At 31.3% G+C, this 23,763-nt stretch overlaps 1 protein-coding gene across 3 annotated transcripts in view; it reads right to left on the reverse strand.

The window, feature by feature from the left end:
- The window catches only part of LOC118187628 (synaptotagmin-15-like), a 384,376-nt gene that overhangs the window by 140,303 nt on the left and 220,310 nt on the right, over positions 1–23,763 (reverse strand). For all 3 annotated transcript variants that reach the window (XM_085822538.1, XM_085822539.1, XM_085822540.1), the window contains exon 2: positions 1,713–1,881. In XM_085822538.1, coding sequence (XP_085678664.1) covers positions 1,713–1,881 — 169 coding nt within the window. The remainder of the gene's footprint in view (positions 1–1,712; positions 1,882–23,763) is intronic.

A 23,763-nucleotide genomic window follows, 5' to 3' on the forward strand; every position in this document is an offset into this window, starting at 1 on the left:
GCATTTGCTATTCAAACTAAACCACTTTTCTTAGAATTTTTTCTATATAAATAAATCATAAATATTTATTAATTTAGTAATATTTGTTTATGAATGTTAATTTATTAACATTTATTCATTTAAATAATTATTAATATTATAACGTAGTCTTCTTTTAGTTTCAAAATTTTATTTTCAGATTCAACTGCTTAAATAAAAGTATTAAGAAAAAAGTTTGTTATATGTTTGTTTGTTATTTTGTGCATTTTATTTATATTTTTATGTCAAACTGATAAGCCGTATCTAATGCTCTTAAAATTAAAATTTCAAAATAGTTCTGCTAAACTGTTTAAACAATTAAAGCCTGTAATACCTTTATATCTACTACATATACTTTTTTCAAATGTTTAAAATATTTACTAAAGAATTAAGAAAGAAAGCCTAACACAAAAGAAAGAAATTCTGGTTTGAAAGCTACTACAAAAATTATTTTTTTCTTTTGAAGAATTTATTCTAAATTTAATTTTAATTCTCTTCCAACGTTATACTTACCTTTTTTTACTCAGAGTAGGAAATGTAACTAAATTAATTGAATTTTTAAGTTCTTTGCTGATTACATTCTTAATGTAAATACGTTTTTGATAGTTGGAATTAAATTAATAACTAGATTGGGTTAGAAAGGATGTGTTTCTGTTATTGCATACAGGATATACATTGTGAAGGGTAGAGTCATTGTCCTTAGTGTAAAATGTTTGCATTTGTATTGACATGTATACTATACACAGAATGATAAATTTTTTGTTTTTGTGCAAACATTGTTCTGAGGAAGTAATTGATGTAAAACATTTCCACAATTCAGTATTTGTTGCATACTCAAACAAATACGATGTTTCGGGTATAAAACTGTACATTAGAGAAAAAGGAATTTAACCATATATAATTTCTTTCTTTCTTTTTTAAACACAACAAAGCTAAAATAAGTCATGGATAGTAAAGTGTCCGTAAGACCTTTCCAAATGTAAATTTCCTGAATTAATTTTACTTTTTGTTTAAATTTGTATCTTTTATTTTACCTATCCGTTAAGTAATTTAAAATATCTAGTATAGTTTTAATTCAGTACCAATTATTAATTTTCTTCTGCAGTCAATTTTTACTTTCACTACAAAAAGTTAAAAAATAAATATTAGTTTTTATTAAAATCTAGATAGATATAGTTAAGTAGATTAGGTTGCATATATATATTATTATGGTTATTACGGGACTGCAAATTATAATTTATTTACTGAGAAATCAGAAAGTATGTATGTTAAAAAACTTTCTGCTACTCATTCAGACTTGAAATTTTGGATTTTACCAAGCATAATTTTCCTTTGCATTATAATTTGCAAAGAAAATGTAAAAAAGCTCTTCCTGCTGAAGACCTTTATTGTGATTTCAAGCTCATATAAGAATTGATTTAGATCATTTGAAATAAAGAAGCATATAAAACATATTGTCTGAATAGCATGGCTGATACGCAATTTGCTTGCTTTTTTTCTATAGAGGAAAGACCATCTTTGTTCTCTTCTGACTATCCTGGATTTAAAAGTTTGCCATCTTTATTTCTTCTGACTACCATGGTTTTAAAAGTTTGCCAACCAAACGTTTTAGCAATTTAAACATAATATCGGTAATAATATATGCTGAAGGTATTAAAGCCAACAATAAGCAGACATTTAAAATTGCTACTTACATTTGCTGGGGACAGAATTCCGAGCCAGGTATGTATCCAGTATCTATGAGGTCGCCATCTTTCTTTGACCGCTTCATGCGACGACGGATGTACATCAGCGTCGCAATGATTATAGTCAGCAACACAGCGCCCCCAAGACTGCAACCGATTATGATCCATAAGTAAATGCCTGGAAGAAATTAGAACAGGTCAAAACATCTTGATTTTTCTATTTCATTTATAATGTTATGCAAGACACTTAACATAAGCATTCTGAAAAATATTTTTCACTTCTCTACCATTAGTGGTTTATAAAATCCTTCATTAGTTTAGAGAGTTTTATGTAATTTAATTGCTATTATGCGAGTTTATTGTCAATACATGAAGAGAAATTAAGAAATGTTAATCCTAATTTCCTTATAAAAATATAAGTACTGACTTATTGATTGACGTTTCTTTTAATATATGCCCTTTCTAAAAAAGTCTCAAACAGCAACAGCAGGTTTTGTCGAAAGAAAAAGAATTGTTTAAGAAAGGCTTTATAGCTCGATTTCATAAATGACAGTTTCTATTAAAATCTCTCCAAAGCATTAGGTTTCGAATTTTATTCCTAAGCAGAAAATATTCTATTCATAACTCCATTTTATTCCCTTAATCTTCAGCTCAGTCTAAATCAGGGGATCGTGGGTTGGTATGTTTGCATCCCTAGAGGATGGTATTGGATTTCTCACAGGTGTGACAAAGAGTAGTGAGGATTGTAAGATGGAGTTTCAGCGCATGTGATAAACTGCAGTTTAAAGCGGCACAGTTAAGAGCATCTGTAAGGGTGTATGAAATATTTATCAAGCATTTCCTGCGGTCATAAAGCATAAAAGTTGTGAATCACAGGTTTAGTGTTTAAAGCAAGTTCAGGAAACATCAAGGATTTTAATCATGATTTTGATATTAAATGTCAATCATTTCTTCACTATGAACAGAAAAAGAGAAGTATTGCCTTTTCAAAAGCACTTGACATTTATTTTAAGATCATAATTATAAAGACGGGGAGAATAAATGTTACAGCCAACATTTGTATCTCTAAGTTGCAATTGCAATGAACATCTACAATTTTCCGGTATAATTTGTTTAGACTCTCAGTTAACAACACCTTATTAAAGATTACAGTAATACAGTCGTCGAAGCAACATGTACACTCGCTTACTACTGAGTTTGTTCGTATTTCTGGGATCATAAATCATAGAAACATACCCATAGAGAAATAGAAATAGAAAATATACCCATAGAGAAACGATATAATGAAGATAAAGATCTAATAGAGAGCTGTAAATAGAAGATAGATATGTAAATAGAACAATATAGTTAAAGAGACAGAGAGTTAGAGAGGTGGAGATAAAGGAACATGGACAGAGAAATAGAAATCTCTAATGTTTTGTAGATAAAACTTCTGTAAAATGACCACATACACAATTTTGCTCATAGCTGGACATGGTGTTCTTAGGTAAGGCTTGTGGAATACCTATGGTTTTATTTATGGTCTCAGGAATACTAGTTTCATTTAGAAATGGTCATCTTAGAGAGGTTGTCGCCACGAGAGTGTACTTAAATATCTTTCTACCCTCCTATAACATATATCCTTTCATGCCACTTTTAATGGAACTAATTTCATCGTTTTAATTGCCTGCAGGAACTTAAAAAACCATCAAACACACTTTTCTTCGACTAGAATGCATAATCAGAAAGTCATGTACGGTTTAAACCACCTCATCATGAATTCTGATTTAATTGCTTTCAAAGTTCGGACATTTTGTTTGATTTAATCGACTCTCTTAATTGCTGCCAAGGAAACGGACTGGAAATTTATGCTGCCGCAAATTTCACGCTTGGAATATCTGAACTCTTTTGTCGAAGCTCTCTGTTGCTATGATACGAATAGGATAGTTTGAGATTTAAGGGAGTTATTTCACGGTTAAGATAATAGATTCAAATCTAAGTTCATTTTTTTAAGAGTTTCACATAAATCATCTAAGATTCCATCTGAATCCAATTAAAGTTGGAAATTTCTTTTTCTTTAAGATTATAATATGTTTCCCTTGACTGATTTTACAGTTCACTTTGCTGAATAAGGCAACGCTTCTTTGCTTAACAGTACAAATAAACTACATAAACTGGAAATAATCGGATTATAAGTTACAGCAGTAGTCTCAAATTCAGACTGCATTCTTGTCGAATGCACGATCTGTAACAGCTGACGGTGGAAAGTTCTGAGCCATCTTAAAATTAGAACTGAAAAATTAAATTTAAAGAATTGCATATTCTTGTCTTTGACTACTTCGCTTAGTTTAGATTTGAATTTGACTGTACTACAAGTGACATCACTACAAGTGGTGGCTGATCTGTAAGCACGAGATGATCAGTTTATGTTCAACTTCTGATTTAATAAAACCTTTTCAAGTCTCTGTTGTTAACTTCAGACGCAGCAATAATTCGCTCCAAGTCTGTTAGGAATTTGATGTTAGTTTATGATACCAAAGAAAATCAAATTCTATAAGCTTTGTAATTTCAAAATGGATTCGAATTTACAACTGTTAAATAAGTAACGTTAAATGTTCTCTGTATGTAATTTTTGAAGGTATACTCCAAAATTTTATGTTTATTGTACTTTTGAATAATCGTTTATAATAGTCTTTGTACGACACTATTAGACCATTAAAAGTAGCCGGTTTGAAAGTTCTTCAAATTGATTTAATAATAGAAAAAGAGGGTGTAACATCTCAGAGGAAACCTTGAGGTGGACAATAATGCAGTCATACTGTTATTACTAGTGTTCTCAAGGTTATAAAATGATAAATGCATTCATCTCCAAGTCATGGTTCTTCAAAGTCTTGTTCGTATCTGTCAGAATGATATTAATTAAAATTAAAAAAAGTAGTACCAGACGATAACTGATATTCAGTTTAAAATTCAGATAATTTATTAAAATTTGATGCAATATGGAAATTATACAACAATAGAATAATATATATTATTATTAATACTTGCATAACGTCAAAACGCACGAGAAAAATCACTAAAAATGCGAAATGGACTTTGAAGGAGTTAAAATTTATGCACGAATATATAATTTTTAACTAAAATTTCGTTGTAGGTGAAACAACATGGGAAAATAACATAAACTCTGACTATTAATACATTATTATGGTAAATGATAAAGAATTAAAGAGGAGAGAAAAAGTTTCTTTTATAAATTCCATTAACGCTGTAAATACTTATAAAAATAATTAATTTCTCAGAAATGTCACAGTACAAAATGTAAATGCTTTTCAGCAAACACGCTGCTTAACGGTTTCCAATATATATTTTTTAAATCTAACAAATCAATAAACTCTTCGGATTAAGCTTAGATAATTGCTTTTATTGTGTAATCAAACCGCATTAATCCCACAATTAAAATAACTGCATGGTTTATTAATTGCATAAATGAAACAATTACATGTATAAAAACAAAAAGAGCTACATATACATATTAGTTTCGTGTTGAGTTAATAAAAGAAGTAAATCTCAGACACATGGAAAAATTTATACCACGTTTTGATTTGGTTTAGTTTATTATGGCAAAGCTCACCAGGGCTATCTGCCTAAACGGAGGGATGCCTTTGTAGAGGACTGGCTCGCATACGCGTTGCACACGGGAACGGCACCGAAGGCGCCCATATTGCAAGCCCGCTCGCCTGAATTCGAGCGCAGATCGGAACTACCAGTGTTCAGTGATTTTTAATGCTCGGCCGCTGGTGGGCCCCTGCTTTTGAAGTGACTGCACTCATCTTATGGTAGTTGTAAATTTAAAAATGGATTGGATTGGATTATTCAATTATGGCAAAGCCCACGAGGGCTATCTGCCTAAAGGGAGGGATGTCTTCATGGAGGACTTTCTAAGGGAAACTGGCTCGTATACACGTCACACATGGGGAAAACCACGAAAACGCCCATGCAGCCAACCAGTTCGCGGGATTCGAACCTCAGACCGACCTACCAGTGTTCAGTGTCTTTACCGCTCGGCCGCTGTTGAGCTAAATTTAAAAATGAAAAGTTTCATGAATAACTTTTAACTGTAATTTTGAGCTTTAACTTAATTTTTTAGAAAAAGAATATTTGCATTGAAGTATAGGCTGATTCATGTGGAGCAGTATTTAATTGAATTTAAACCATCTAATCTTTAATAGATGTTTATTTATCTCTGGAATAGAATCTCTGGAGAAGAATAGTGTTTATTTATCTCTGAAATGGTTCACGACATCATTAATAAATTACTATTGATGTCTTAAATCATTTCCGAATTTTCCGTTATATGAATAATTAGGTAATTAAAACTTTTGTCCTGATAGATAACTTACTATAGTGAGAATATGCGAGTTAAAGAATTCAAACGACTTTTCAAGAAAGGTCTTAATTGTAATGAGTCTTCAATACCTTTCATTGAAAATCGTTATGTGTACATAATCGTCCTACAGCTCTTGAGCAGGAAAGGATGGTTTAGGAGGTTTATATAAATAAATGTTATTTTCAGAAGTTTATTAATTATGTGATTAATAAACGTACGATTTTTTAATATACGTTTTGTACTAAAATGTATTTAATATATCTTTTTATTTTAGTCATACTGTATGTAAGATGAATAAAACGCTTTACTAAATTCAATTCAAGAGACTACACCGAGGAACAGAGGAATAAATTATAATCAATAATATTAAAAATTCAATATAAGTACCTATATATCGACAATAATTAATATTAATTGTAAAGATAAAATCATAATTAAATAAGTGAATGAAACAGCTAAAATGAATGATGAAAAATAATATTAATTGCCGTTCAAGTAGTTTCAATAATTGAGCTTTAAAATATTACACTGTATTTTAAAAATTTCCTGCAGATTCGTAAGTCTTAATTAATTCTCTGCATTCTTCAACTGAAAATAAATAATATAAACATTCTGGGTTTTAAATGAGATGACAATATCATTTGCAATTTAATTTCTGATTCCATTTTTCTCTTCCCACATCTACCAGTCTTTGAATATGCCTACAACAGGGAAAATTATTAGTGCGGAAAAGTAATCATAAAACAATTAATAAAAGGAATTTTTATTAAAAATGCATTGAGATATTTTTAAGCTCTTAATTGAAAGAACATAAAACATTCAAGAATTTGAATAAATTAGCTTGGAGTTCATTATTACATTTATGAAAATAAAATGTAGCCGCATAAGTTAAAATTTGGCTTTTGGAGCAGCTGTATGGTTATTATTATTTAAATTAACCAGTCATTTATAATTTCAGTCGTTACTATAAATTCTCCTTTTCTTTTCCTCACCAGAATGCAAATTATTTAGGTAGTATTTAAATTGAAGTTTTTAGGTTATAAGACAGAACGCATTTCTGGTTTTCGCGGGCACATTTCTTTAGTTCTATTTGCTCTAATTTTAAGTTAAAATCATTCGGCTTTGCGTTATTGCTGCTGACATTTGAATTTGATAGAATTTATGAGCCAGTTTAGATTTGAATTTATGAGCCGGTTAGAATTTATGAGACAGTTTAGATTAAAATTTAATTGTGTATTCTATATTCTACATGTTAAATTGAAATTTGATTCTTAGCTCAATAAAGTGCACTTATATTCAAAGGCTCTGTTTAAATAAAAAGATTTTATTTAAACCAAGTCTTTATTTAAACCAAGAGTTATTTTCAGCCACAGCGATAATTCATTTGACGTCTGTTAGGGAATTTTTGGAAGAACAAGGCAAATCCTATAAAGCTATTATTTATTTTATGCGCATGTTTCTGAAATAAATATCACCGATTTTGTAGACTTAATGACTCTACTTCATTACAAGATAACAGTGATATAAATTCCGCAAAACTTTTAAAATGAAAATCTTCTTATTGCAAAAGCGAAAGTAAATCTTTGATTCTTAAAATGAAAGAAGCTCTACAGAAGGCACCTTCATAGAAGACTTTCTAATGAAAATGGGTTCATAATCGCTTAACATAAACAGGGAACCCACGGAAACCTTACGCAATTAGCACGTTTGCCAAGAGTCAGACATAGAAGGGACCTATTATAGTCTGTTATTTTCAAATAAGAAATTCAAGGTCCTTTGCCTCATCCGACTTGCTTCCTAACCATGGTTTCAATAGTTACGACAGATGGTTGAGTACTCTAATTATTATTTTTCTTCCGTTTCATTTTCGTTTAGCGTGATTCGCTTTATCGAAAACGTGCTAATGAACGATGACTTGAGTTAAGGAATTAAATGCTGTATGCTGATAAGACACGTGTTACTATCGCAAAAAGAAAGAGACTCCTAACCTGATAATTTCAAATGATTGATAACAACTTAGAAATAATCTTCTTCCTCTCTTTTTATCATATTCTCTTGTACATTTCCATCAATTCAGTCTTCAACAATTTAGCTTATCATAATTAGAATCACCTATGAACTTTCTAATGTGCTAGCTGATTATACGTCTTCGAAAATACAAACACTATATAAGTCGCATATCTATTTCTTTTCTGTTTTTATCATGATAACTTTATTTTATGCTTTCTGCGTTACTGAGTATGTTACTGGGAGCATGACCTCCAATGTCTTCACCAATAATAATAATAAGTTAAAAATAGAAGGCCTGAAATAGTATATATGGTATGATTTTTTATGTTTTCTTTCAGAGCACCAATAGAAGGAAAAAAAAGGCCTGATATGGCACGAGTTTTTTTGCCACCTCCAGAAAGCCTGAATTGGGAAAGTCCAAAATGAGACATCAGGTAAAATTCTATTTGTAAAGAGATAATAATTTAGAAAAAGCTAACAGAAATGTTATAGTGGTAAAATATTGTGAACTATCATTCAGCGAAATTGCTAGAATTTGTTAAAATACGTTAGCCCTGCAACTTTACAGGCGCACTGCGTATTATATACACAATTTATATTTACACTGATGTAAATATTCATTAAACAAATATTTACATTAGTAATACAAATTAACACGAATTAACATACACACACACACATATATATATATAAGATAAAACGTATGAAAGCAAACTTCTAAATTTAATTGGCTATAACCTCTTATATTTTTTATTTAGTTCGAGCACTTCCTTTCTCTGTCTTAAAAATAGCGCTAAAAGTCTAAAATGCGTCATTAAAATTAATCCTGCGATCTTACGTAACCCTTAATACAGATATCTCTTGCCCAATCAAAGAAATTAAAAACCCAAACTTGAAAGTGAAGCCTTTGCCTCCCTCTCTTCTTCCTTTGCATTACTACTGCGACACTCTCTCTCTTTCCGCTTGTGATTTCCTCGTGGCCAGACGCGATCATCTATGTGATGCTAAGATGTCTTCTATCGCCATAGTATTAAAATTATAAATGTTCTGGAAATAGGCACGATTGGAGTGTTAACTTAATTATGACCACAAATGAGAGTTTAAATAAATATGGAATTTAATTCGTCTCAACTGTTTCTACTTTTAAAATGGATGGACGCGCTAAGCATCAAGACTATGCTAAACAACATTGCTACGCTTCTACTTCCTAGTAATCTTAGATCAGTGCCTCCAAAATTGGTCTGTCATCACATTTTTCGGCCAGTTCTAATTATGAAGAAATCTACACGGGTTTGTTATTCTATGTTCACGGTGAATCATTGGAAAAGTCCTGTTTCACCGAAAATTTTAATGCAAGTTTGTGCCGCATTCAATCATTCATCATTCAATTCATTCAATCATTCATTCAATCATTCAATTCATTCAATCATTCATTCAATCATTCAATTCATTCAATCATTCAATTCATTCAATCATTCATTCAATCATTCATTCAATCATTCAATTCATTCAATCATTCATTCAATCATTCATAATCAAATCATTCATGTCGTGTCATCAAACCGCAGTTTTACTATATATATATATATATATATAAGAATCGCTTAAAACTTTAAGGTATTTCTCCCGCCTTCTTAGCATGCCTTCGTAGTGTAATGCTCTGCACGCTGGGCGCGTATTCCAGAGGTCCGTGTTTCTATTCCCGGGAAGAGCGTTACTCATTTTTCATCACTCCTGCTTTAAAAATAACCTAATGACTTACAAAACATAATTGCGATGAAGCGCCTGTTATTCAAAAGCCACAGTAAAATGTTTTTCGAAACATAACACTTAAGGTGTAAACTTATGGAATTTTATTTTCTGGGCAAAGAAATACGTTTGCGCTGCTCGTTTTCTTAATTTAGGACGGCAGTCTGAATTTCGGGAAAGATAATGGTATTAGACTAGTAAGTATTTCAGATTATAGTCTAGTATATAAAATATAACGTAATAAAGTACAGAAAGCAAATCTAGATAAAAAATTAGGTTTCTATAATAAATAGTCATCAAAATTTAGAAAACGTGTTTTACACTAAACTTCGAATTGCGTAATGGCAGCAAAAATATGAAAACTTTAATTAAGCAGTCATAGAACCGGAGCAAAATGTGGATTGTTCTAAAGGTTTATAAAAGCATAATATCATATTGCATTTAAGAGTCAATTTCTTTTAAAATGCTTATCAAATAGGCCTTCCTGGCCCAGGCAGTAAGGTCTCATGTATTTCCAGTAAACAAAGAAACAAAGATATGAAAAGGTACGCAAGCCTTACCCACATACTTTTGAAAGAATTATGTTGTTGTCTTTGAAACGTTGAGAGAAAGCAGAGTATGTATTTTAATTCTGGTGTGTGTCTGTTATAAGATACTACTTTTATATCATAACTAAACATGCAAACAGAAAAGAGAATCATTATATGTATACATTGTTATGTAACTTAGTTTAATTCCTTTAAAATCATCATCTTTAAAATAAAGTTAGAGAGGTAAGGAGTAAGCGTTTCGACCTACTTTGAAATGTCTTTTAAAAGAACCAAGACATGGTGGTATTTGCGCAGCTGATTTAAACAACGAAACAAGATAGAAAAATTATTAGCTTGTTCGTCGCAGGAAATAAATCGGATTTTGTTACGTTAACGGAAGTACGTAAAATTTCATTAAGTTGTAAAACAATCTAAAAATGTCTCTTTCATTTGTGGATTTCGAAGAAAATTTTGATAGCGTGTATAGAAAGAGAGGAGAGATTTTAATCATATGATCAATATATGCATTCAATAATTGTAAAGCTTTTATTCACATTATTAACTAAATTTAGAAAAGGATTAGCATAAAACTTCATATTTATTGTCTCGATTACAATATAGTGTACGATCAGATAAGTGACCACCGACATTAACATCTGGCATAAATCTCAAAATTGTTCCCTTGAATTACTATTTATTACTATCGCATTAGTATTTGAAATTGCTGCATTTCAATCTTAAGACCTTTCTCACTGATTGATTAACATTTGCTGACATTTTTGTCCTGTCTCTGTGTAACAGCAATGGTTATTGAAATTGAATAAGTGTAAGTGAAACTATATGTAACTGTAACCTTACCCTGCCCTCAGATGCCTTTCAGTAATCTTGAGAAGTGGAAGGTATTAGAAATGACTCGGCGGCCGAGGGGAAACTGTACAAGACCGGGAAGAGCGTCAGTTTCGATATCTCCGTGTTAGCTTCCCTGGTTAGATCCCTTTGCATTGCGTTGTGTTTAATGTTCTTAGTGGCTTGGAGTATAACTACTGATTACGCTCCGTGATACTGGGAAAAGCTATATGAGTATTTTTTTGGAAAATTCCAGAATTGTACGAACTCTTAAGAGTGCAAACAATATATCTGATTCATAATACACCCAAACGATAATTTTTAAGAACGTCTACAGACTTATAAAAATTAAACGATAAAATATATTTCTAAAACAATATGATATATGATTAATGCAGAAGCGTTATTTTTACTTTTTTGGTAGTTTACACTTTTTAATTTGGTTTTAAACGTTTTAGTTTTAAAAATATTTAGCTGTTAATCCTTCTTACGATTTAGCACTTAAAACATTTAAATACACTAATCTAATTTTTGAGAATGTAAGTTTTAAATTTACTATTAATTTTTAATATCGATTTGAATTTTGCAAATACAGATACAATACATTTTGTGCTCTTTTTTAAATACCACTGTATCTTTATGCAATTTGATATACATAAGAGTGACTGCGAAGGAAGTATTTTTAAAGATCTTTATATTAACTTTGCTTCTTATTTTACATTTTGTTCATTTTGTATAATGAAAACATAGAATAAAATTCTATACTTATGAGATATGGAACATCACACTTATTTCCTCCCTTATCATTGAGTTGATTCCTTATCATTGAATTTTGCATTCTATTTGCATATTCGGAGGTAAGTTTCATCTCAACTGAAATGGAACAGCAAATGCACAGAAATTCAACGAACATTTTCTGAAGTCTGGTTAAAAGAGAAATCAGTGCCGTATATCCCTTTACCGCACTGTGTGCCCGGTCTGGGCATACCTAAATATTTCCCTCTGTACACACACACACACACATACAAAATTGAATGATAAAGAATTTATAGGTAAGTATAGGTTACTCTGAACTTTCTTTATTTATACTAGATGGCAGCATATTTTTTCCAAGAAAATCTTCCAGATTTTTTTTTTAGTATATAAAAGAAATTAGAAAAAGAAAGTTAGAAAAGAAATTTTCTTTGTTATTTTCTTGACTATATGCTAATTTCCTTATTCTTTATTAGTTTTAGATTTTTACCTTGAAATCTTGCCTAAAATCGAACGGCAAACATCAGGTGTGCCCAGAGTGGGATTACTGAGACACTAGGACTAGACCAACAACTGTATTTTTGGTTCACTGAAGCTGTCCTTTGGGCTCATTCACAATAGAAAGGTGGGTCCGCATCTGTGTTTCCTTTCCTGTTTTTCTTTTCTTTTCTTTCTGTTTTTCTTTTTTATGAATGTGAAATGCCTCTAGAAAATCCAGTTCACCAATGGAAGATGTTTTTTGAATAATTTTGGCAGCATAAAAATTGAAAGTGTGATTTTCGGACCAACAATGTTGGGCAACAGAAGACTTCTGTGTTTCCTTTTTTCTAACATATGCCTCATGTTCCTTAACGCAAAATTTTAAGGCTCTCTTAGCTTGGCCAATGTAAATTAAACCACACTGGCAAGGAATCCTGTAAATAACCCAGGAATTCATATACGAAATGGGGTCCTTAAGTATGGAACTCGGAATTTTATTGATGGGAGAATAAAGAACCCGAAAGTTAAATTTTTGCAAAATATTTGCAACTTTATAGCTAATTGATGGAAAGAAGGGAATGACAACAGAATTTTTATAAACTCCTAAAACAAAAGTGTGTCCTTCTAAGTCAAAACCTATCTTTCTAAGTAGAGGGATGCCTTCGTGGAGGTTTTTTTAAGGGAAAGTGGCTAATATTCAGGCGGAAAACGACGAAAACCAATCGTGCAGCAAAATCATTTGGTTGGGTTCGCATTCAGATCGAACTACCAGTATTCAGAGATCTTAGCTACTCAGCCACTAGTGGAGCTGATAAGTGTGGGATTTCAAAGATAATCTCAATAGTATTAAAAGTCAATGGCTTACTAAACTAATATGAAATATATCACAATGCAGATTTTGTTTAAAATAGTAATATATTACTGCAATTTTAAATTTTTAAATTCTTCTGTTATTTATAACAAATTTCACCTTACACCACCAAAACCAAAGGAAAAAAAAAAAAAAAAAAAAAAAAAGAAAAGCGCAAAATCCTCAAACAATGAAGTTTATAATATTCCTAAGCATAAGGGGGCATTTTATCTGAGTTTCATTACCAACTTTAAAATTAATTTACATTTTTTCTATGTCTTATTTCATAGCGGTCTCACTTATTTCAGACAATTATACAGATTTTCTCAGCAACCAGTTCAATTTATAGTTAGGAAAATAGCTCGGAAACCAGATAATATTTTAGATTAGGCATCGGCAACCTCTTTTAGCTGCGGTTCAAAATTAACCAAAATGTCTGTATTAAGAAGACGTTTCGAGTCAGTGATATTTTTATTTTAGAACAGGCTGTCTTAGTAAATATAAGATACATTGAGAAAATAATTACAATACGCTTTAAACTTTTTACATGAAAATTATAGTTCTAATTATTATAAAAACAAGCATAACTGAATGAACTTTAGTTTTAAATACTTTAGTACTTATTTACATAGTTTTGAGTACTTTAGTACTTACTGAATGAACCTCTTCTCGAGAAGAAGTCAGAAGCTCAAGGAAGTTTAGCTTGGTTGATAAATTAAAATTTTAATCTACCTTTTAGTTGCCGATCCGCACTTGTAGCCTCGCTTGGAAAGTCAGCGACTAATTAGTCAGCGACTAATTCTGAATAGTTAGTGAATTAGTCAGAATAAGTCAGCGACTGTTAAACGACATTTTGTTTTACTGTCAAGTCAAAGCCACTGGTAATTTTGTTTCGTAATCATCCTTCGCAAGTAGTGAGGTAGAATAATCTTAAATGAAAAGTTAGATGTTTGCGACGTTTGAACATTAAGCTATATGTGATAACACATCTATTAACTTCTAAGAAAGAGATAAAGAGCGAAAGTTGAATGTGAAGTAGTAGAAAAGTAGAAATAGCCCGTACGATTGTCGCAGTAAGATAAAGTTATGATTCACTTTTCTTACTGTCAGATTAAGTTCTGAAATAAAGAATGAAGACCCAAAGGGTTCATTGCATTTGTGGTTTTACCGTGCTTTAACAATTTGCTTAATCAAATGTTATCATTATTTTAAATTATGGATCTACCTTCCGGTTTCAGAATATATGGTTTATTCAAAGAATTATTAGCTATCAACTTAGTTTACTTCAAATTTTAAAAGAAAGTGTTCCGAGGGATGGAATCCGAGTATCTTGTAACCATTTTTCCTCAAGTTAACTTTTCTCGATTGTTAGTTAACTGAAAAGGTTTTGGAATCCTAGTGCAAAGAAACCGTAGATACGAATCTCCATTCCTTATCTAAGATTCGGACCAAATTAGCTTTATTTATCCACTGTAACCTCTGAAACAATGTGATAAAAGTGAATTTTGATATAAACATATGTTACCGTGAAAGACCGAAATTGGAGAATGTCGACTTTCACCGGAGAATATCAACATTCACCAAATACGTTGTTGAAAGACCGAAAATATTTCACTACATTCTTGTATATTCGGACCCTCACCGGTGTATGTCGACAATCACAGATATGCTCTGGTGAAAGTCGAAAAGAGAGGTGATAAAGTGCCATAATAGTTTAAGTTGTTGCAATAAATATTTGAATCACATAATTTAGTAAGTTTTTTATTACTGTTATTTTATTTTCTCATTTAGAACGTACTGTATAATTAAGTAAGTTTTTAACTTCTATTATTTTCCTTTTTCATTTTGAATGTATTGATGTGTTTTAGGTTCTCATGTTCTTAAGTTCTTATTTCAAGTCTCAAGTGCGTTTATTCGCAACTGAATTACGGAGAAGAAAATATAATATTGTTATATGTTTCAACATTCACCATTAGTACATGGTGAATGTCGACATTGACCGGTGTAAGTCATAAATAAGAGTATTTGGAAAATATTTCGGACATACACCAAGAGACTATGCGAATGTTGACATTCACCGCTGAAAGTCGACATTCTCCAGATTTCGGTGTTTCACCGTAACATATATATTTATTGTTAATAGCTACAGCTCACAGCTAAGAATATGTGGATCATTCTTTAAATACTAAAATGTTATTATTATTATTTTCATATGACACAGAAATCTAATTAAATGTTCAAAAACAAATTTTGGATATTTAATCTTCATAACCGGTTTCCTGTACAACTAATATCACAATTTCTACCATTCGGAATGAGAAAAAATGATTTTAAGTGCTTTAAATAGAGAAATTTCCAGGACTGTAACTTAAATTTTAATTTTAATCCGTCATGGACTTGACTGGAAATACTGAAATTTAATTTACTTGACTTTAACGGAGGAAATAAAATTTTTAATTTAGTTTAACATACTAAACAAACTATGTTCTGCACAGTGCGTGTGATCAGTTTATTATCCGTTTATCTTGCAGTTATTCTGCTTGGCTTATTGGTCTCCTTATTTCAGACATTCATTCCCAGGACGCGATCTTTTATGTAAATGATTTGATTTACCAAATATTGCAAATGGCTGTCTGGCTTATACGTATCAAACACTGAATAAGAAGCAAATGTGCAACCGCATGAGCAAATTAATGCAATATATTATGCGCTCTTGGGTTTATGAATTATAATATTTGTTTAATAAGGTTATATTACCAACTTATAATTTGCTTAACAATAGTACTGTACGCTTATCGTTATTAAGAGCCTATATACTTATCAATATGAATCGTAGGAAATTGTTTGAAGTATTAATAGGATTTATTCTCCTTTGCTATCGTGATGGAGAAATTGAATAATAAACAATTATTGTATTATTTACACGTAAAAGTAAGAAAGGCTAAAGAAGATGTCCGTAATTGGAAATGTAGGAGTATTATATTGTTAACGATTTCGTTTAATTAGCATATTTTTAAAACCAAACGTTTATTATCTCTAACAGTTGAAAATTATTTTCCATTATAATGCAGCTTTGTGTCGAATCACCAAGGAGGTTATGCGAATCACTATAAATGCATTGTTTCACGGTTCATTCGAGTCTGTTGCCATTCGGCAAAATGTAAGATATTTATATTTCAAATTAAATATGTCTGTTTGTGGATTAAAAATATTCGAAAGCAATAGATACAATTCTTAAGAATATTGGCTATCTACTTTTTAATCGGACTGACATACATAGTAAAAATATATTTAATTCATGATCTATCTGATTAAATATATTCAATATTTTCATACAATGACGTTATATATTTTTATTATTTATTTCATATTTTGTAAAAATTAATGAATTTTTGATTAACAAACTCAACGATTTGAAAGAGAGGAGGGGCAACACTATACGGAATATATATAATAATTTATCTCCAGCGCGCGAGAGTGTCTATCGGAAATTCGAAGGAAATGGTGTTTATAAATATTTTGTGATTTTGCTGTTGAATTGAATTTTATGTAGAATTTTATGTAGAATGTAGACTTTTATGTACAATATTATGTAGAATTTTATGTAGAATTGAATTTTATGGATTGCGAAGAACGAGATATTTATTAATAAAATTAACATATTCTAAAATGTTAATAATAAAAAGATAAAAAACGTTTACCATCTTACAAAGAAAACTGAACATTGATGTGACAAACTGAGAAAAGACTGAAAAAATAGATAAATATATGTCTAAACTTAACACTGCATCAGAATTCTAAACATATTCTGCTAAGTTGCTTTGAAAATTTTTATTATTTTTGTGTAGAATTGTATATGGCGTAAGTGCGAAGAAAATGATACTTAATAAAAAAAACTAAAAAGACAAAAAAAAGAGGGTTAGCAGGAGTGAATGCAGTAATAATTTAATTTCTATTATAATTTTAGGTATACTTTTAAGTAAAAATTTATTAGTCCAAACAGGCAATCTTCCCAGAAGGGCAATTAATTTCGTTTTGGCATTTTGCTTCGATTCACTATAAACGGCGAATCACTTTTGAAATTATTGCCACCAAATATTAGAGCCCTGTATTATATTTAAAGAACATAAATAATGAAGAATCTGCATAAACGTATGTATGTTTCTCTCATTCTGATAAAACAATGGTATCTAGAACTATCAAATTTTTAATAATGTATGTCTCAATCGAATACGGGCATTCGGAAGCCCGAATTTGGAATTTGTTTTATTATCCATTTCATATTTTGTAACGCTTTAAATAGTTTTTGATGGACAAACTCAACGATTTCAAAGCGAGCAATGGCAGCGCTTTGGGAAAAAAATTATCTCCAGCGCGCGAAGCCTATGTATCGGAAATTCTAAAGATATGCTCATTTTAAAATTACTTTGCAATATTAAGGATGAATTGAATTTTATGATTTAAGTGCGAAGAACATAATATTTAATAAATAAAAGTAACACACAAAACTTAAAAAAAAAAAGAGCCTCTTTTGGACGTAATGTAAAATCTGAAAGTTTTCAGATTTTATTTTTTAAAAAATTATTTTATTAGTTAATAAATATATTTTTGCATTACTCGTAGCTAGACTTCGCACAAAGAAATTTATTAGCAACTGAAATTAGGCATTATTGGTTTCATTAAGCAAAATTAAAAACTCATGTATCAGAAAAGTGGAATTTGTTGCCAATCGACATTAAATAATGAAAAGTCATTCCAATTTCTTTTACCTTGTATATACTCGTAACTGCAATTTCATTGTTCATCAATTAAAGTGAATCAATTAGTGAATAGAATTAGTGAATCAAATAGTTAGTGAATCAATTAAAATAATTCTATACTTTTCAATACCGTGTTAAATACATATTTATTCCTTTAGCATAATATTAAATGTTTAAATATATTTGTACCTTTAAAACAAAGTTTACAACTGTACAAATTGTTTACACGATCAGCTTCATCAGATCTAATATGTGATAATAAATTCCATTGAAACATAAGAACTTGACTCTTTACTGAAAAACTTGACTCTTTACTGAAAAGAAAATTCACAATAGCTAAAGTGATAAAAAAAGCTCTCCTTAACACACGAAGAATATTTTATGTCATTACAGTCTTCGAGCAAAGTCGTGAGCCTAGTAGGAGCTCAAGACAGTCGCATGACTCTGAGTGAATAACATAATTGACTCTGCGCTTCAGCAAAGACAATATATGTAGAAATAAGAAACAGAAATTGCAATTAATTGATTCTATTGCGTCAAAGTTATTATCTTATATACAAATATTTTACGGATTGCCTTCTATATTGAGATAAAAGTTTTGTAAATTATTAATTTATTTTTGAAAATTATTATCTTATTAGAATGTACGATATAACTCAGCATTTGGAGCAATGATATTGATTGACATTCTGTATGTGCACAAAAATACCCATCATCGACTTAGCCATTAGTCAATGTAATAATATCATTAGAGTAAGATGATATTTCTTTCCTTCCTTTCATCGTTCTGATGATTAATGACCTTACTAGAATTTCGTTACGATCTATAACCCATCCTGCAAATGCTAGCCATGGCGGTTGTTTTCTTTTCCATAATATACTTACTTTAGATCTATCTTTACTGTTTATATTTCCTTGCCGTCAAATATCGTATTATAGACATTGAATAGAGATTTCCTTCGTCCATATTTGATAATGCATTACCATATTACATCAAAGTACTATATTATCTTTTTATTTTCTGGTTATTGATGAACGATGAAGTATCTCTAGAAGCCTTTTTTTCATTAATTTTACTAACATTACCTGTATTACTTTTAAAGAAATGTTGTCATAAATGCTGAACTCAGCATTCGAAGGGTTTGAAAGAGTTTCCTGATGTTATAAGTTTATGTAAAAATTCGTGTTTATTTGGTTGTATTTTTTTGTAGACTGTTGAAGTATTATGTATCGTTTTATTCCTTAATGAATTATTTAGTGCATTTTTTGTAATGTTTTTATTTCGTTATTTAGTTTATTGTTTATTCGAATTTGTAGCCATTTGTTGCGACTCCAAGTGTTTATTACATGTATTACGTTGTAAATCTCATAATTCTGAATTCAGCGAAGTTTGAAGTGTAAAGATAGTTTCGTTAGGACCTATTTATATTGGCAAAACTGTCAACAGACGTTGGAGGCAATTTATTTGGGCAAGCTGTAGACGTTTGGAGATTTTTTTCAACTTGATGGTATTCTAGACGTTTCCAGAAAATACATTTTTTGAGAACCTAGAAACGATTTTCTTTCCTCGAAGCTAGTAGAAGGGCTAGACAATTCTACATATATTGTCTTTGCTGAAGCGCAGAGTCAATTATGTTATTCACTCAGAGTCATGCGACTGTCTTGAGCTCCTACTAGGCTCACGACTTTGCTCGAAGACTGTAATGACATAAAATATTCTTCGTGTGTTAAGGAGAGCTTTTTTTATCACTTTAGCTATTGTGAATTTTCTTTTCAGTAAAGAGTCAAGTTTTTCCATATTTATCTGGCATAGTTATTAAGCAGATATTTAAGAATCCGTAACACGCAGCAACATGTATTTTACTTCAACAGCGTGAACCAGATTATCCCATTTTACCTGATGCCGTTTATGGCTTACATACGAAATGTTTACACGTCTGAATATTTGATCCTTTTCTGCAAAGTTATTGAAGTAATTCTATTTTGAAAAGAAATTATAAAACATTTCAAAGATCCAGTAGGAATACGCCAATATGAAATTTAAAACCAGGCAAAAAAGCCACCTTATTCTAGTGTAAACACGAAACATATTGTTACGGTTTTTCTCTTCTGTTACCAGTTGTTACGCTATTTTCTTCCTTCCCGTTCATACGGGGCTCGTGTGGATTTGGAGTGACTAAGGACGAGACTTCTTGATGAAATATCGAAACACGCTTTATTGGCCAGTATTGTCAGGACAGCTCTCCAAACCACATTTTACAGTCGTTGATGAACTACTATAAACATGCTGATACGGTCAGGGACACAGACTCCAGGTTATCAGGCTATCACGGTGGAAACAGCTTCACGGCAAAGCACTAGAGTACAGCTCCCGACTCTGCTTGATCGTTCTCGGAACTCCACGTACTCTCGAGACTCTCCACGCTACAACTCGCGATGCACTTGACGACACACAGAACACAGCTCCCGACTCTTCGGTTCAGTCGTTCCCGGAGCTCAACACGCTCTCTCGACGCGATACACTACGAGACTCTTTCGGTGCACTCGATGACCCACTCGGCACTCGCTGCCCGGCTGTCGACTCGATCGACTCCGCAGGGATTGAGTCACTGGACGAGACACTCGATACTAACTAACTCTTCGCGTACCAGCAGGGTTTATATAGCTTTTAGCTGGTGTTCGAGAACATTCTGGGCTAAACCGGTAAGAATTCGTTCCAGAAGGTTCTCCATCCGTCCATGGCACATCGCCAATTTTGTCGCCAAGTGGCCGATTTCTCACAAAATTGGGCAACCCTGCCTTCTTTTTGTCCTTTTATGGCAACCCTGAAACTGCTTTGCGGGAAAGCTATCTCACCGCGCCTGAACATTTCGTAAAAATATGTTCAAAAATGAGTTGAAAACAAATCTTCAAAGTCTAATCATAACTGGAAACTTAATCACAATTTTAACTTGGATTTTGAGAAAATTGCCCATAAAGCGTCTTCAGGTGATGAATTGGATTTCCTTGAAGCTTTTCGCATTCTCAAAAATGTATTTTCTTTGTTAATGACATTAATTCCAATCAATATCTTTCTAACGCTTTTAAAATTCTAATATCTTAATTTTTCGGATTTAATTACTTTTCGTCAACAAAATGTACTATTCTGCTTTGAGCTTCGTTCTGCCCACTGTTTTTGAAACTAAATTTAATCGTCGCTTCCCTTTTCTCTGCAAAATACTACTTTTGCTTCCGAAGAGGAGGAAACTGTGCGTAATTGTTCTCGGAATCTATTTGTTTAAACTTATTCTAAAATTAATTCACAGTTTTGCTTAATTTTGCATTTTGATGGCGTGTTCGTTTACTTTTGAAATACGCAAAAGATCTAATTTTATTTACTATCTAGTAAAATCCGAAAATCTGTTAAGCAAATAATTTTCCCACAGTAATTAAATTGTAATTCTCTAAGCTGAAATTGACTTTAAGACTTATTTCATGGAAAAAAAATCTATCTGTTAAGAAATTAATTTCTTCCATTGTTTAGAAAGGATTATTGAAAGCTAGAGCAAATAGGCCTAAAATATAAATTATTTAAATAGAATGCACATTTCTTCATTACTGTAAATAAAATTACTGAGTTGAATAATTTTAATTTATTTTATTTGTTGAAAAGTTATGAAATATAAATATAGACTGTAATTTGAACCTTTATAGAGCTCAAGGCTTTTGCCAACGACAGGCGCAATCTTGCACTTCTTGCCATGATTAATTTCGTGGGCTTCTTCTGATGTTACTGTCAGACAAGTGAGATAAGTCATAACAACAGCACAGCAAAATTTATGCAGCGATTAAGGAGTCAAGTGCACTTTTTAAAAATATTACTTATTCAAACACACTTCTTTAAAATCTTACTTACTTCAATATATTTGTGTGCGAGTTTATAAGATTAACGGAGAGAAATTCAACATTTTATCCTCCAGAGATTTAGGAAATGAATGAATGAATAAAGTAAAGCGCAAGCTCATCTTTCGAATGATTCGCAATTAACAAACTTCCATTTCTAATGATTTTCATCATTTACTAATCAGTCTTTTATAAACCACTAGAGACAATGACTGGCTTGTTAACTCTCAGATCGATTTCCTCAGTCGTGTTTCCTCTACATCAAGTCATTAATGTAGCTTAGGGAAGCTTTTAGAACCAGTCAGATAATTTTGAACAAATGATAATGAATTCAACATTGAAGTTTTTCTTCCCTTTCCCTTTTAAATATTTCATTGGCAAAGTTAAGTTAAAAGAAGATGTTAACTTCTACGTATTTTCGTCTTATTGTACTTTAATTATCCTGACAAATGTAGTGAGCACGTAACTGAGAATTAAAAAAAAAAAAAAAAAAAAAAAAAAAAAAAAAGAAGTAGAAAAGTAGAAATACCTTAAAAGCGCTAACCCAAACGTTTGCAGAAAATACTAATTTCAAAATGTAAGCGTATTCCCAAGCAACATTTCCGATAAAGCGGAAAGCTTTTAATAAAACTGGGTAGGAAGAAAAATTTCGTAACGAAAAATATAAAAGATACATTAAGATGGAAAAGCATCTACTGATTTCCCACTTCTTCAATAGATGTTTCTTAATGCAGTTTCGAGGCTTCTGCTGATTTAAAAATTGTGTGATATATCTACACTTTTAAAATTTGTGTGTTACCCTTAAGAGTTGATTAAGTTTCAAATAAAGTTGAAACATAAAATAATTCAGAATTTTTGAACTAAAAAGTTCAATCTTAAATGAAAATGTTTTGCGAGAAAGCTGGATTAGAATTCAAAGAAACGATACAGCATTCAGCAACAAATTTCTGCTTTAATTTCAAATACTGAGAGTAGAGGCTTCACCTATAACAGTAGAGGCCTGTGTTGGGGTCATCAGTGCTCTGAGACTGATTGTTTTGTTTGACTGATTGTTTTGTTTGATGATATGAGCGCAATGTAAGTAATTAATTTCTTATTTACTAATATGGTGTAACAGTTAATATACAGAGCTAATTATTTGAAAATGAATTTATCCGATGAGTTTGTAAGGTTTATCCTAAGTTTTTAACAGTTATTTTTAAGTTAAAGCTCTTTTCCTATCCATCCTAATTTCAGCTTACAGTTTCCTACCAGAATGTGTTTTTAAAATCGCGTTTAATGCTAATGACTAAGATAGTATTTAAGTCGAAGTTCCACTTATTTGGTGTCAGAGTTTCTGACTTAGCGCGTTTGCCTTTTGGCCACGTCTCTCTAAGCTGTTACTGCGCTCGGCCGTAGCTTTTAGCTTTTCCAAACCTCCGCTAGGTAATTCAATATTTAGGGGCCAACTAGTTAGATTTACGTTAGCTTCGGCTATATCTCTTTAGTTACTCATTAGTTAAGTTCTTATTTCTTATCATTTTGTGTTTAAGCCCAAGTGGAGGCTTTGCTGTACGCCCTGAGAAAGGGGCCGACTAAGCGATTATTCGCTTAGCTGTTCACTAGGTTCCTCCTCACTTAAGTTGTAGATAGAAGGGAGGAGGCCCACAAGTTTTTAAAATTTCACTCTCGAAAGCTCATCGCTTCTCTCTATAAGACTTTCACTCATGGATTTAAATTACGTATTGCAACCAAGTTTCAGTTTAGAAAGAAAGAAAGTTAGCGATATGTAAGTAAAGATAATTGCAAAATCTCATTTATTTTATTTATCTCATTTCACGGCACATATGCAACC

This window comes from Stegodyphus dumicola, chromosome 8, assembly GCF_044657685.1.
Source record: "Stegodyphus dumicola isolate Sdum_Otavi_A_Nest chromosome 8, ASM4465768v1".
Classification (NCBI taxonomy): domain Eukaryota; kingdom Metazoa; phylum Arthropoda; class Arachnida; order Araneae; family Eresidae; genus Stegodyphus; species Stegodyphus dumicola.